Source organism: Sebastes fasciatus, chromosome 16, assembly GCF_043250625.1.
Source record: "Sebastes fasciatus isolate fSebFas1 chromosome 16, fSebFas1.pri, whole genome shotgun sequence".
NCBI classification, from domain to species: domain Eukaryota; kingdom Metazoa; phylum Chordata; class Actinopteri; order Perciformes; family Sebastidae; genus Sebastes; species Sebastes fasciatus.
This window is the reverse complement of record NC_133810.1, coordinates 32,883,461-32,895,618: the sequence shown is the minus strand read 5'-3', so window position 1 is coordinate 32,895,618 and position 12,158 is coordinate 32,883,461. Positions and strand designations below refer to the sequence as shown.

The window sequence follows — 12,158 nt, the reverse complement described above, 5'->3', positions numbered from 1 at the left end:
CTCTCTGTGTCTGTAGAGAGCTACAGACATTGAGCTAACCTCTCTGTGTCTGTAGAGAGCTACAGTAATGCTCCTCTCTGTGTCTGTAGAGAGCTACAGACATTAACCTCTGTGTTGTAGAGAGCTACAGACATTAACCTCTCTGTGTCTGTAGAGAGCTACAGACATAAACCTCTCTGTGTCTGTAGAGAGCTACAGACATTAACCTCTCTGTGTCTGTAGAGAGCTACAGACATTAACCTCTCTGTGTCTGTAGAGAGCTACAGACATTAACCTCTCTGTGTCTGTAGAGAGCTACAGACATTAACCTCTCTGTGTCTGTAGAGAGCTACAGACATTAACCTCTCTGTGTCTGTAGAGAGCTACAGACATTAACCTCTCTGTGTCTGTAGAGAGCTACAGACATAAACCTCTCTGTGTCTGTAGAGAGCTACAGACATTAACCTCTCTGTGTCTGTAGAGAGCTACAGACATTAACCTCTCTGTGTCTGTAGAGAGCTACAGACATTAACCTCTCTGTGTCTGTAGAGAGCTACAGTAATGCTCCTCTCTGTGTCTGTAGAGAGCTACAGACATTAACCTCTCTGTGTCTGTAGAGAGCTACAGACATTAACCTCTCTGTGTCTGTAGAGAGCTACAGACATTAACCTCTCTGTGTCTGTAGAGAGCTACAGACATTAACCTCTCTGTGTCTGTAGAGAGCTACAGACATTAACCTCTGTGTTGTAGAGAGCTACAGACATTAACCTCTCTGTGTCTGTAGAGAGCTACAGACATTAACCTATCTGTGTCTGTAGAGAGCTACAGACATTAACCTCTCTGTGTCTGTAGAGAGCTACAGACATTAACCTCTGTGTTGTAGAGAGCTACAGACATTAACCTCTCTGTGTCTGTAGAGAGCTACAGACATTAACCTCTCTGTGTCTGTAGAGAGCTACAGTAATGCTCCTCTCTCTCTACTGGGTGACTGTTTAAGATGAAGAACAAACACAGGCTGTGATTGGCTGTTTGTGTCATTGATCCGTGGCATGTTATTGGTTTACCTGCAGAGAGCTCACATCCTGGAAAGGTGATCTACGTCAGTGTTAATGTTCAAGCCGGTCGCTGATGGATCGGTGATTGAGAACAGCTCCCTGTTTCTGAATGAACTTCATCTGTTTTGTTCTTCTTCTTTTATCACAAAAACAATGCTTATTAGTTAGTTTATTAGTTTATGTATTTTTACACATTTAACCAAGGCTGAAACCAGGTGGATCAAATCACAAGATGACTGAACTGTGTGTCAGGATTTACACTCATCTTCTAGGTGATGGATAAAGTTATTGTGTGCCTGCTTGACTGTAATGGATCAACGATTGATGGACGATTGGAGAACCAGTGAACCCAACAGAAGTCCATCTGACGGAGTCGGACAGTTAGACTCAAAGACAGTTCAGCCTCTGGTTCTTTGGCTCTAAAGTGGGATTACCAGCGCTGAAGAAGATTATTATTCTTGGTAGTTAAACATCTGTAGCAGCCTTTCTTTGTAAAGTTTATTTCCTATTATTGAAGCTTGAATGAATCGTCTCTCCGCCTCAGACCTGAGAGCTCTGCATCCCTCCAGCCGACAGCACCCCTCCGTCAGGATACAGGAAATATTAAACTGTTAAAGGTGCTAACTCCCCTTCTCTTCTCTGGCAGTCCGACCAGTGTAAGATAAGCCGAGGCAATCACTTATCAGCGGTGGTGACAGATAGTGGACGTGTCAGAGGCAGTAAGAGGAGATGAGCTGTCACCCAGCTCACTGTTCCTGTTCCTGTGTGCTCAGAGAGAGACCAGGAGACCACAGACCTGTCAATGCCCCCGACCCCCTTCTCCCACAAGAACCCTAACCCTTCTCCCAGCCACGGGAACCCTAACCCTTCTCCCAGCCACGGGAACCCTAACCCTTCTCCCAGCCACGAGAACCCTAACCCTTCTCCCAGCTATGAGAACCCTAACCCTTCTCCCAGCTATGAGAACCCTAACCCTTCTCCCAGCCACGGGAACCCTACCCCTCCTCCCAACCACGAGAACCCTAACCCTTCTCCCAGCCACGAGAACCCTAACCCTTCTCCCAGCTATGAGAACCCTAACCCTTCTCCCAGCCACGGGAACCCTACCCCTCCTCCCAACCACGAGAACCATAACCCTTCTCCCAACCACGAGAACCCTAACCCTTCTCCCAGCCACGAGAACCCTAACCCTTCTCCCAGCCATGAGAACCATAACCCTTCTCCCAGCCATGAGAACCATAACCCTTCTCCCAGCCACGAGAACCCTAACCCTTACCCTGTTCCTGTGTGCTCAGAGAGAGACCAGGAGACCACAGACCTGTCAATAACCCCGACCCCCTTCTCCCATGAGAACCATAACCCTCCCAGCCACGAGAACCCTAACCCTCCCAGCCACGAGAACCCTAACCCTTCTCCCATGAGAACCATAACCCTCCCAGCCACGAGAACCCTAACCCTCCCAGCCACGAGAACCCTAACCCTTCTCCCATGAGAACCATAACCCTCCCAGCCACGAGAACCCTAACCCTCCCAGCCATGAGAACCCTAACCCTTCTCCCATGAGAACCATAACCCTCCCAGCCACGAGAACCCTAACCCTCCCAGCCACGAGAACCCTAACCCTTCTCCCATGAGAACCATAACCCTCCCAGCCACGAGAACCCTAACCCTCCCAGCCATGAGAACCCTAACCCTTCTCCCAGCCATGAGAACCCTAACCCTTCTCCCAGCCATGAGAACCCTAACCCTCCCAGCCATGAGAACCCTAACCCTCCCAGCCATGAGAACCCTAACCCTTCTCCCAACCACGAGAACCCTAACCCTCCCAGCCACGAGAACCCTAACCCTCCCAGCCATGAGAACCCTAACCCTCCCAGCCACGAGAACCCTAACCCTCCCAGCCACGAGAACCCTAACCCTCCCAGCCACGAGAACCCTAACCCTCCCAGCCACGAGAACCCTAACCCTCCCAGCCATGAGAACCCTAACCCTCCCAGCCATGAGAACCCTAACCCTCCCAGCCATGAGAAAGGCCTGTAAGAAGAGCTTTATGGTGCTCTCTACCCTCAACATGTATCACTAAGGTTTTCATCCTCTGCTGAAGCTCTAACTGGAACAGGTAGATGTTGTTCCTGGAGCAGAATAAACTTGAATCAACTCAGTGAGCTCAGAGGAGAGCTCTGATGAGGACAGGGGGGGGGACTCTGTCCTCATCAGAGCTCAGAGGAGGGCTCTGATGAGGACAGGGGGGGGGACTCCCTGTTTACTGAACCTCTCTTCAGTACTTCCTTTACATCCGGCTGATGAATCCACCAGACTCCTCTCAGTGTTTACGGAGGAGCCATGACAAGAGGAGATATCCTGCTATATTTAGGTGAATGCATCGATCAATAATGCATCCAGCTCCTCCAGGACCGGCTCCCTGATTATCTACCACTCATATACAGGATATATAAATATATGATTATCTACCACTCATATACAGGATATATACAGTATATCGCCCTCTGTGGCTCAGCTGCATTCTGCACTTCATCCGAGAGGAAAATACAGACTCTACAGACTCTACAGACTCTAAAGACTCTACAGACTCTACAGACTCTAAAGACTCTACAGACTCTACAGACTCTAAAGACTCTACAGACTCTAAAGACTCTAAAGACTCTACAGACTCTACAGACTCTACAGACTCTAAAGACTCTACAGACTCTAAAGACTCTACAGACTCTAAAGACTCTAAAGACTCTACCGACTCTAACGACTCTACAGACTCTACAGACTCTAAAGACTCTACAGACTCTACAGACTCTAAAGACTACAGACTCTAAAGACTCTACAGACTCTAAAGACTCTACAGACTCTACAGACTCTAAAGACTCTACAGACTCTACAGACTCTAAAGACTCTACAGACTCTAAAGACTCTAAAGACTCTACAGACTCTAAAGACTCTACAGACTCTAAAGACTCTAAAGACTCTACAGACTCTAAAGACTCTACAGACTCTAAAGACTCTACAGACTCTAAAGACTCTACAGACTCTAAAGACTCTACAGACTCTACAGACTCTAAAGACTCTACAGACTCTAAAGACTCTACAGACTCTACAGACTCTACAGACTCTAAAGACTCTAAAGACTCTACAGACTCTAAAGACTCTACAGACTCTAAAGACTACAGACTCTACAGACTCTAAAGACTCTACAGACTCTAAAGACTCTACAGACTCTACAGACTCTACAGACTCTAAAGACTCTAAAGACTCTACAGACTCTAAAGACTCTACAGACTCTAAAGACTCTACAGACTCTACAGACTCTACAGACTCTAAAGACTCTAAAGACTCTACAGACTCTACAGACTCTAAAGACTCTAAAGACTCTACAGACTCTACAGACTCTAAAGACTCTACAGACTCTACAGACTCTAAAGACTCTACAGACTCTAAAGACTCTAAAGACTCTACAGACTCTAACGACTCTACAGACTCTACAGACTCTAAAGACTCTAAAGACTCTACAGACTCTAACGACTCTACAGACTCTACAGACTCTAAAGACTCTACAGACTCTAACGACTCTACAGACTCTACAGACTCTAAAGACTCTACAGACTCTAACGACTCTACAGACTCTACAGACTCTAAAGACTCTAAAGACTCTACAGACTCTACAGACTCTAAAGACTCTAAAGACTCTAACGATTCTACAGACTCTAACGACTCTACAGACTCTACAGACTCTAAAGACTCTACAGACTACAGACTCTACAGACTCTAAAGACTCTAACGACTCTACAGACTCTACAGACTCTACGGACTCTACGGACTCTAAAGACTCTACAGACTCCAAAGACTCTACAGACTCTAAAGACTCTACAGACTCTAAAGACTCTACATACTCTACAGACTCTACAGACTCTAAAGACTCTACAGACTCTAAAGACTCCAAAGACTCTAAAGACTCTACAGACTCTAAAGACTCTACAGACTCTAAAGACTCTAAAGACTCTACAGACTCTACAGACTCTAAAGACTCTACAGACTCTACAGACTCTAAAGACTCTACAGACTCTAACGACTCTACAGACTCTAAAGACTCTACAGACTCTAATGACTCTACAGACTCTAAAGACTACAGACTCTACAGACTCTATAGACTCTACAGACTCTATAGTCTCTAAAGACTACAGACTCTAAAGACTATAGACTCAAGACTCTACAGACTCTACAGACTCTAAAGACTATAGTCTCTAAAGACTCTACAGACTCTAAAGACTACTGACTACAGACTACTGACTCTAAAGACTCTAAAGACTCTAAAGACTACTGACTCTAAAGACTCTATAGACTCAAGACTCTACAGACTCTAAAGACTCTATAGTCTCTACAGACTCTAAAGACTCTATAGTCTCTAAAGACTACAGACTCTAAAGACTCTACTGACTACAGACTCTACTGACTCTAAAGACTCTATAGTCTCTAAAGACTCTACAGACTCTACAGACTCTACAGACTCTAAAGACTCTATAGACCCAAGACTCTACAGACTAAAGACTATAGTCTCTAAAGACTCTACAGACTCTACAGACTACAGACTCTACTGACTCTAAAGACTCTATAGTCTCTAAAGACTCTACAGACTCTACAGACTCTAAAGACTCTACAGACTCTAAAGACTCTATAGACCCAAGACTCTACAGACTAAAGACTATAGTCTCTAAAGACTCTACAGACTCTACAGACTAAAGACTATAGTCTCTAAAGACTCTACAGACTCTAAAGACTCTACTGACTCTAAAGACTACAAAGACTACAAAGTCTTTAGTCTCTAAAGACTCTACTGACTCTATAGTCTCTAAATACTCTACAGACTCTAAAGACTCCACAGACTCTACAGACTCTAAAGACTCTACAGACTCTACTGACTCTACTGACTCTAAAGACTACAAAGTCTTTAGTCTCTAAAGATTCTACAGACTCTAAAGACTCTACAGACTCTACTGACTCTACTGACTCTACAGACTCTAAAGACTCTACAGACTCTACAGACTCTACAGACTCTAAAGACTCTACAGACTCTACAGACTCTAAAGACTCTACAGACTCTAAAGACTCTAAAGACTCTACAGACTCTAAAGACTCTACAGACTCTAAAGACTCTACAGACTCTAAAGACTCTACAGACTCTAAAGACTCTACAGACTCTACAGACTCTAAAGACTCTACAGACTCTAAAGACTCTACAGACTCTACAGACTCTAAAGACTCTACAGACTCTAAAGACTCTACAGACTCTAAAGACTACAGACTCTACAGACTCTAAAGACTCTACAGACTCTAAAGACTACAGACTCTACAGACTCTAAAGACTCTAAAGACTCTACAGACTCTAAAGACTCTACAGACTCTAAAGACTCTACAGACTCTACAGACTCTACAGACTCTAAAGACTCTAAAGACTCTACAGACTCTACAGACTCTAAAGACTCTAAAGACTCTACAGACTCTACAGACTCTAAAGACTCTACAGACTCTACAGACTCTAAAGACTCTACAGACTCTAAAGACTCTAAAGACTCTACAGACTCTAACGACTCTACAGACTCTACAGACTCTAAAGACTCTAAAGACTCTACAGACTCTAACGACTCTACAGACTCTACAGACTCTAAAGACTCTACAGACTCTAACGACTCTACAGACTCTACAGACTCTAAAGACTCTACAGACTCTAACGACTCTACAGACTCTACAGACTCTAAAGACTCTAAAGACTCTACAGACTCTAAAGACTCTAAAGACTCTAACGATTCTACAGACTCTAACGACTCTACAGACTCTACAGACTCTAAAGACTCTACAGACTACAGACTCTACAGACTCTAAAGACTCTAAAGACTCTAACGACTCTACAGACTCTACAGACTCTACGGACTCTACGGACTCTAAAGACTCTACAGACTCCAAAGACTCTACAGACTCTAAAGACTCTACAGACTCTAAAGACTCTACATACTCTACAGACTCTACAGACTCTAAAGACTCTACAGACTCTAAAGACTCCAAAGACTCTAAAGACTCTACAGACTCTAAAGACTCTACAGACTCTAAAGACTCTAAAGACTCTACAGACTCTACAGACTCTAAAGACTCTACAGACTCTACAGACTCTAAAGACTCTACAGACTCTAACGACTCTACAGACTCTAAAGACTCTACAGACTCTAATGACTCTACAGACTCTAAAGACTACAGACTCTACAGACTCTATAGACTCTACAGACTCTATAGTCTCTAAAGACTACAGACTCTAAAGACTATAGACTCAAGACTCTACAGACTCTACAGACTCTAAAGACTATAGTCTCTAAAGACTCTACAGACTCTAAAGACTACTGACTACAGACTACTGACTCTAAAGACTCTAAAGACTCTAAAGACTACTGACTCTAAAGACTCTATAGACTCAAGACTCTACAGACTCTAAAGACTCTATAGTCTCTACAGACTCTAAAGACTCTATAGTCTCTAAAGACTACAGACTCTAAAGACTCTACTGACTACAGACTCTACTGACTCTAAAGACTCTATAGTCTCTAAAGACTCTACAGACTCTACAGACTCTACAGACTCTAAAGACTCTATAGACCCAAGACTCTACAGACTAAAGACTATAGTCTCTAAAGACTCTACAGACTCTACAGACTACAGACTCTACTGACTCTAAAGACTCTATAGTCTCTAAAGACTCTACAGACTCTACAGACTCTAAAGACTCTACAGACTCTAAAGACTCTATAGACCCAAGACTCTACAGACTAAAGACTATAGTCTCTAAAGACTCTACAGACTCTACAGACTAAAGACTATAGTCTCTAAAGACTCTACAGACTCTAAAGACTCTACTGACTCTAAAGACTACAAAGACTACAAAGTCTTTAGTCTCTAAAGACTCTACTGACTCTATAGTCTCTAAATACTCTACAGACTCTAAAGACTCCACAGACTCTACAGACTCTAAAGACTCTACAGACTCTACTGACTCTACTGACTCTAAAGACTACAAAGTCTTTAGTCTCTAAAGACTCTACTGACTCTATAGTCTCTAAATACTCTACAGACTCTAAAGACTCTACAGACTAAAGACTCTACTGACTCTATAGTCTCTAAATACTCTACAGACTCTAAAGACTCTACAGACTAAAGACTCTACTGACTACAGACTCTAAAGATGTGGTATGGACGGGTTCAGGTGGTTTGAGTGCATTGAGTGAAGTGTTGGTTGTCATGGTGACGACGAGGCTGGAGCAATATTATAATATTTTACTGGGTCATCATATAAGAATTGATTTGCCAGGAAGCTGTTTATGACTAGTCTGTTTATGACTAGTCTGTTTATGACTAGTCTGGTTATGACTAGTCTGGTTATGACTAGTCTGGTTATTACTAGTCTGGTTATGACTAGTCTGGTTATGACTAGTCTGGTTATGACTAGTCTGGTTATGACTAGTCTGTTTATGACTAGTCTGGTTATTACTAGTCTGGTTATGACTAGTCTGGTTATGACTAGTCTGGTTATGACTAGTCTGGTTATGACTAGTCTGGTTATGACTAGTCTGTTTATTACTAGTCTGTTTATTACTAGTCTGGTTATTACTAGTCTGGTTATGACTAGTCTGGTTATGACTAGTCTGTTTATGACTAGTCTGGTTATTACTAGTCTGGTTATGACTAGTCTGGTTATGACTAGTCTGGTTATGACTAGTCTCCCCCCCCCCCCCGGTGGTGTAAGGTGGCCCTCTGTCTGAGGTCGTGGTAACCATAGCAGGCCTTGGAAAGTGAAATGTGATGCGGCGGCCCTCTGGGCTGTGTTTCTGAATCACAACTCCATAATGAGCTGGCAGAGCTCGGCCTGCATCAAAGATGCAGCACCCCCCCGGTGTCTGTTTCACCTCACCTGCACAAGAGAGCACTATCACCTGTACAGGTAGGGGGCGGGGGAGTGGGGGGGAGGGCGGAGCAGAGAGACTGAGAGCTTTCTACCACCTTGCTGTACTCACACTCTCTACACCCTCTACACCCTCTACACCCTCTACACCCTCTACACCCTCTACATCCTCTACATCCTCTACATCCTCTACACCCTCTACATCCTCTACATCCTCTACATCCTCTACATCCTCTACACCCTCTACATCCTCTACATCCTCTACACCCTCTACATCCTCTACACCCTCTACACCCTCTACACCCTCTACACCCTCTACATCCTCTACACCCTCTACACCCTCTACACCCTCTACACCCTCTACATCCTCTACATCCTCTACACCCTCTACACCCTCTACACCCTCTACACCCTCTACATCCTCTACATCCTCTACATCCTCTACATCCTCTACATCCTCTACACGCTCTACATCCTCTACATCCTCTACATCCTCTACATCCTCTACACCCTCTACATCCTCTACATCCTCTACACGCTCTACATCCTCTACATCCTCTACATCCTCTACATCCTCTACACCCTCTACATCCTCTACATCCTCTACATCCTCTACATCCTCTACATCCTCTACATCCTCTACACGCTCTACATCCTCTACATCCTCTACATCCTCTACACCCTCTACATCCTCTACATCCTCTACATCCTCTACATCCTCTACATCCTCTACATCCTCTACACGCTCTACATCCTCTACATCCTCTACATCCTCTACATCCTCTACATCCTCTACATCCTCTACACGCTCTACATCCTCTACATCCTCTACATCCTCTACATCCTCTACACCCTCTACATCCTCTACATCCTCTACATCCTCTACACCCTCTACATCCTCTACATCCTCTACACCAGGGGTGCCCACACTTTTTCAGCATGCGAGGCATGCGAGCTACTTATAAAATGACCCAAGTCAAAATGATCTACCTACTATAAAAATGCAAAACATATATTTATTTATAAATATATTGAGTATTCTTTATATGTACAATATATGTTGGTGTACCTTGCATAACTGCATGAACCCATATTGTACAATATAACTCTGTACATTTTTTGTCATTACCTTACTCTGATGACTTGCACTGAATGGAATCAGCCAGGGAGCTGCTGATAGCCAGCCTCAAGCACACTTCCAAATGATCATCAGTCAAGGTGGAACTGTATTTGGACTTAATAATCTTCATGTGGGAAAAGGCTGACTCGCATAAATAAGTGGAGCCGAATAATGCAGTCAAGGAGGTAGCACATTTCCTCATGTTGAGGTACTTTTCCTCTGTGAGTAAGTTCCAGAACTGTCCATGAGCCCTGGACTGAATGTCAGCTTGTAGTGTCAAAATCTCATCCTCCACTCCAGATGAGTTCAGGTGAAACAGTGTTGCAATTTGTTGGCTGACGTCTATTTAAAAAAAAAATTTAATTTTTTTTTTATTTTTTTTTAATGCGATCTACCCACACTACCTTTGCGATCGACCGGTAGATCGCGATCGACCGGTAGATCGCGATCGACGTATTGGGCACCCCTGCTCTACACGCTCTACAACCTCTACACCCTCTACACCCTCTACACCCTCTACATCCTCTACATCCTCTACACCCTCTACACCCTCTACATCCTCTACACCCTCTACACCCTCTACATCCTCTACATCCTCTACATCCTCTACATCCTCTACACGCTCTACAACCTCTACACCCTCTACACCCTCTACATCCTCTACATCCTCTACATCCTCTACATCCTCTACATCCTCTACAACCTCTACACCCTCTACACCCTCTACACCCTCTACATCCTCTACATCCTCTACACCCTCTACACCCTCTACACCCTCTACATCCTCTACATCCTCTACATCCTCTACATCCTCTACATCCTCTACATCCTCTACATCCTCTACATCCTCTACATCCTCTACATCCTCTACATCCTCTACATCCTCTACATCCTCTACATCCTCTACACCCTCTACATCCTCTACATCCTCTACACCCTCTACACCCTCTACATCCTCTACACCCTCTACATCCTCTACATCCTCTACACCCTCTACACCCTCTACATCCTCTACATCCTCTACACCCTCTACACCCTCTACATCCTCTACACCCTCTACATCCTCTACATCCTCTACACCCTCTACACCCTCTACATCCTCTACATCCTCTACATCCTCTACACCCTCTACATCCTCTACACCCTCTACACCCTCTACACCCTCTACATCCTCTACATCCTCTACACCCTCTACATCCTCTACATCCTCTACATCCTCTACATCCTCTACACCCTCTACATCCTCTACATCCTCTACACCCTCTACATCCTCTACATCCTCTACACCCTCTACATCCTCTACACCCTCTACATCCTCTACATCCTCTACATCCTCTACACCCTCTACATCCTCTACATCCTCTACATCCTCTACACCCTCTACATCCTCTACACCCTCTACATCCTCTACATCCTCTACACCCTCTACACCCTCTACACCCTCTACATCCTCTACATCCTCTACACCCTCTACACCCTCTACACCCTCTACATCCTCTACACCCTCTACATCCTCTACATCCTCTACACCCTCTACATCCTCTACACCCTCTACACCCTCTACATCCTCTACACCCTCTACATCCTCTACATCCTCTACACCCTCTACATCCTCTACACCCTCTACATCCTCTACATCCTCTACATCCTCTACACCCTCTACACCCTCTACATCCTCTACATCCTCTACACCCTCTACACCCTCTACATCCTCTACATCCTCTACATCCTCTACACCCTCTACATCCTCTACACCCTCTACATCCTCTACACCCTCAGACCAGCTGTAGACGTCCTGCTACACTTCAACACGTGGCTGATCTGCTGATGTCTTTATTTAAAGGATGTGTTTGTAACTTCTTCCAACACTAGGATCAGCATTGATTCATGGAGAGACCTTGGTCTGGTCAGCTAACATTACTGCCAAGCAGCTGAAATATAGAGTGATATTGTGCTTTTAGCTGACGTGTGTCTCCTCACTGTGTTGAGCGATGCTCCTTCATGTCTATGTAGAGCGAGCACAAGCGCCAGCAACAGGACGCTGACTTTAGTTGAC

General features: G+C 44.5%; 1 protein-coding gene across 1 annotated transcript; it reads left to right on the top strand.

Moving 5' to 3' along the window:
• The first annotated feature begins 953 nt into the window (after positions 1-953).
• Positions 954-3,074, top strand: LOC141752629 (uncharacterized). The gene is made up of 2 exons (XM_074610682.1): positions 954-2,354; positions 2,687-3,074. The coding sequence occupies exons 1-2, from the start codon at positions 1,837-1,839 to the stop codon at positions 3,072-3,074; spliced, it is 906 nt and encodes a 301-aa protein (XP_074466783.1). The 5' UTR covers positions 954-1,836.
• The last annotated feature ends 9,084 nt before the right edge of the window (positions 3,075-12,158 follow it).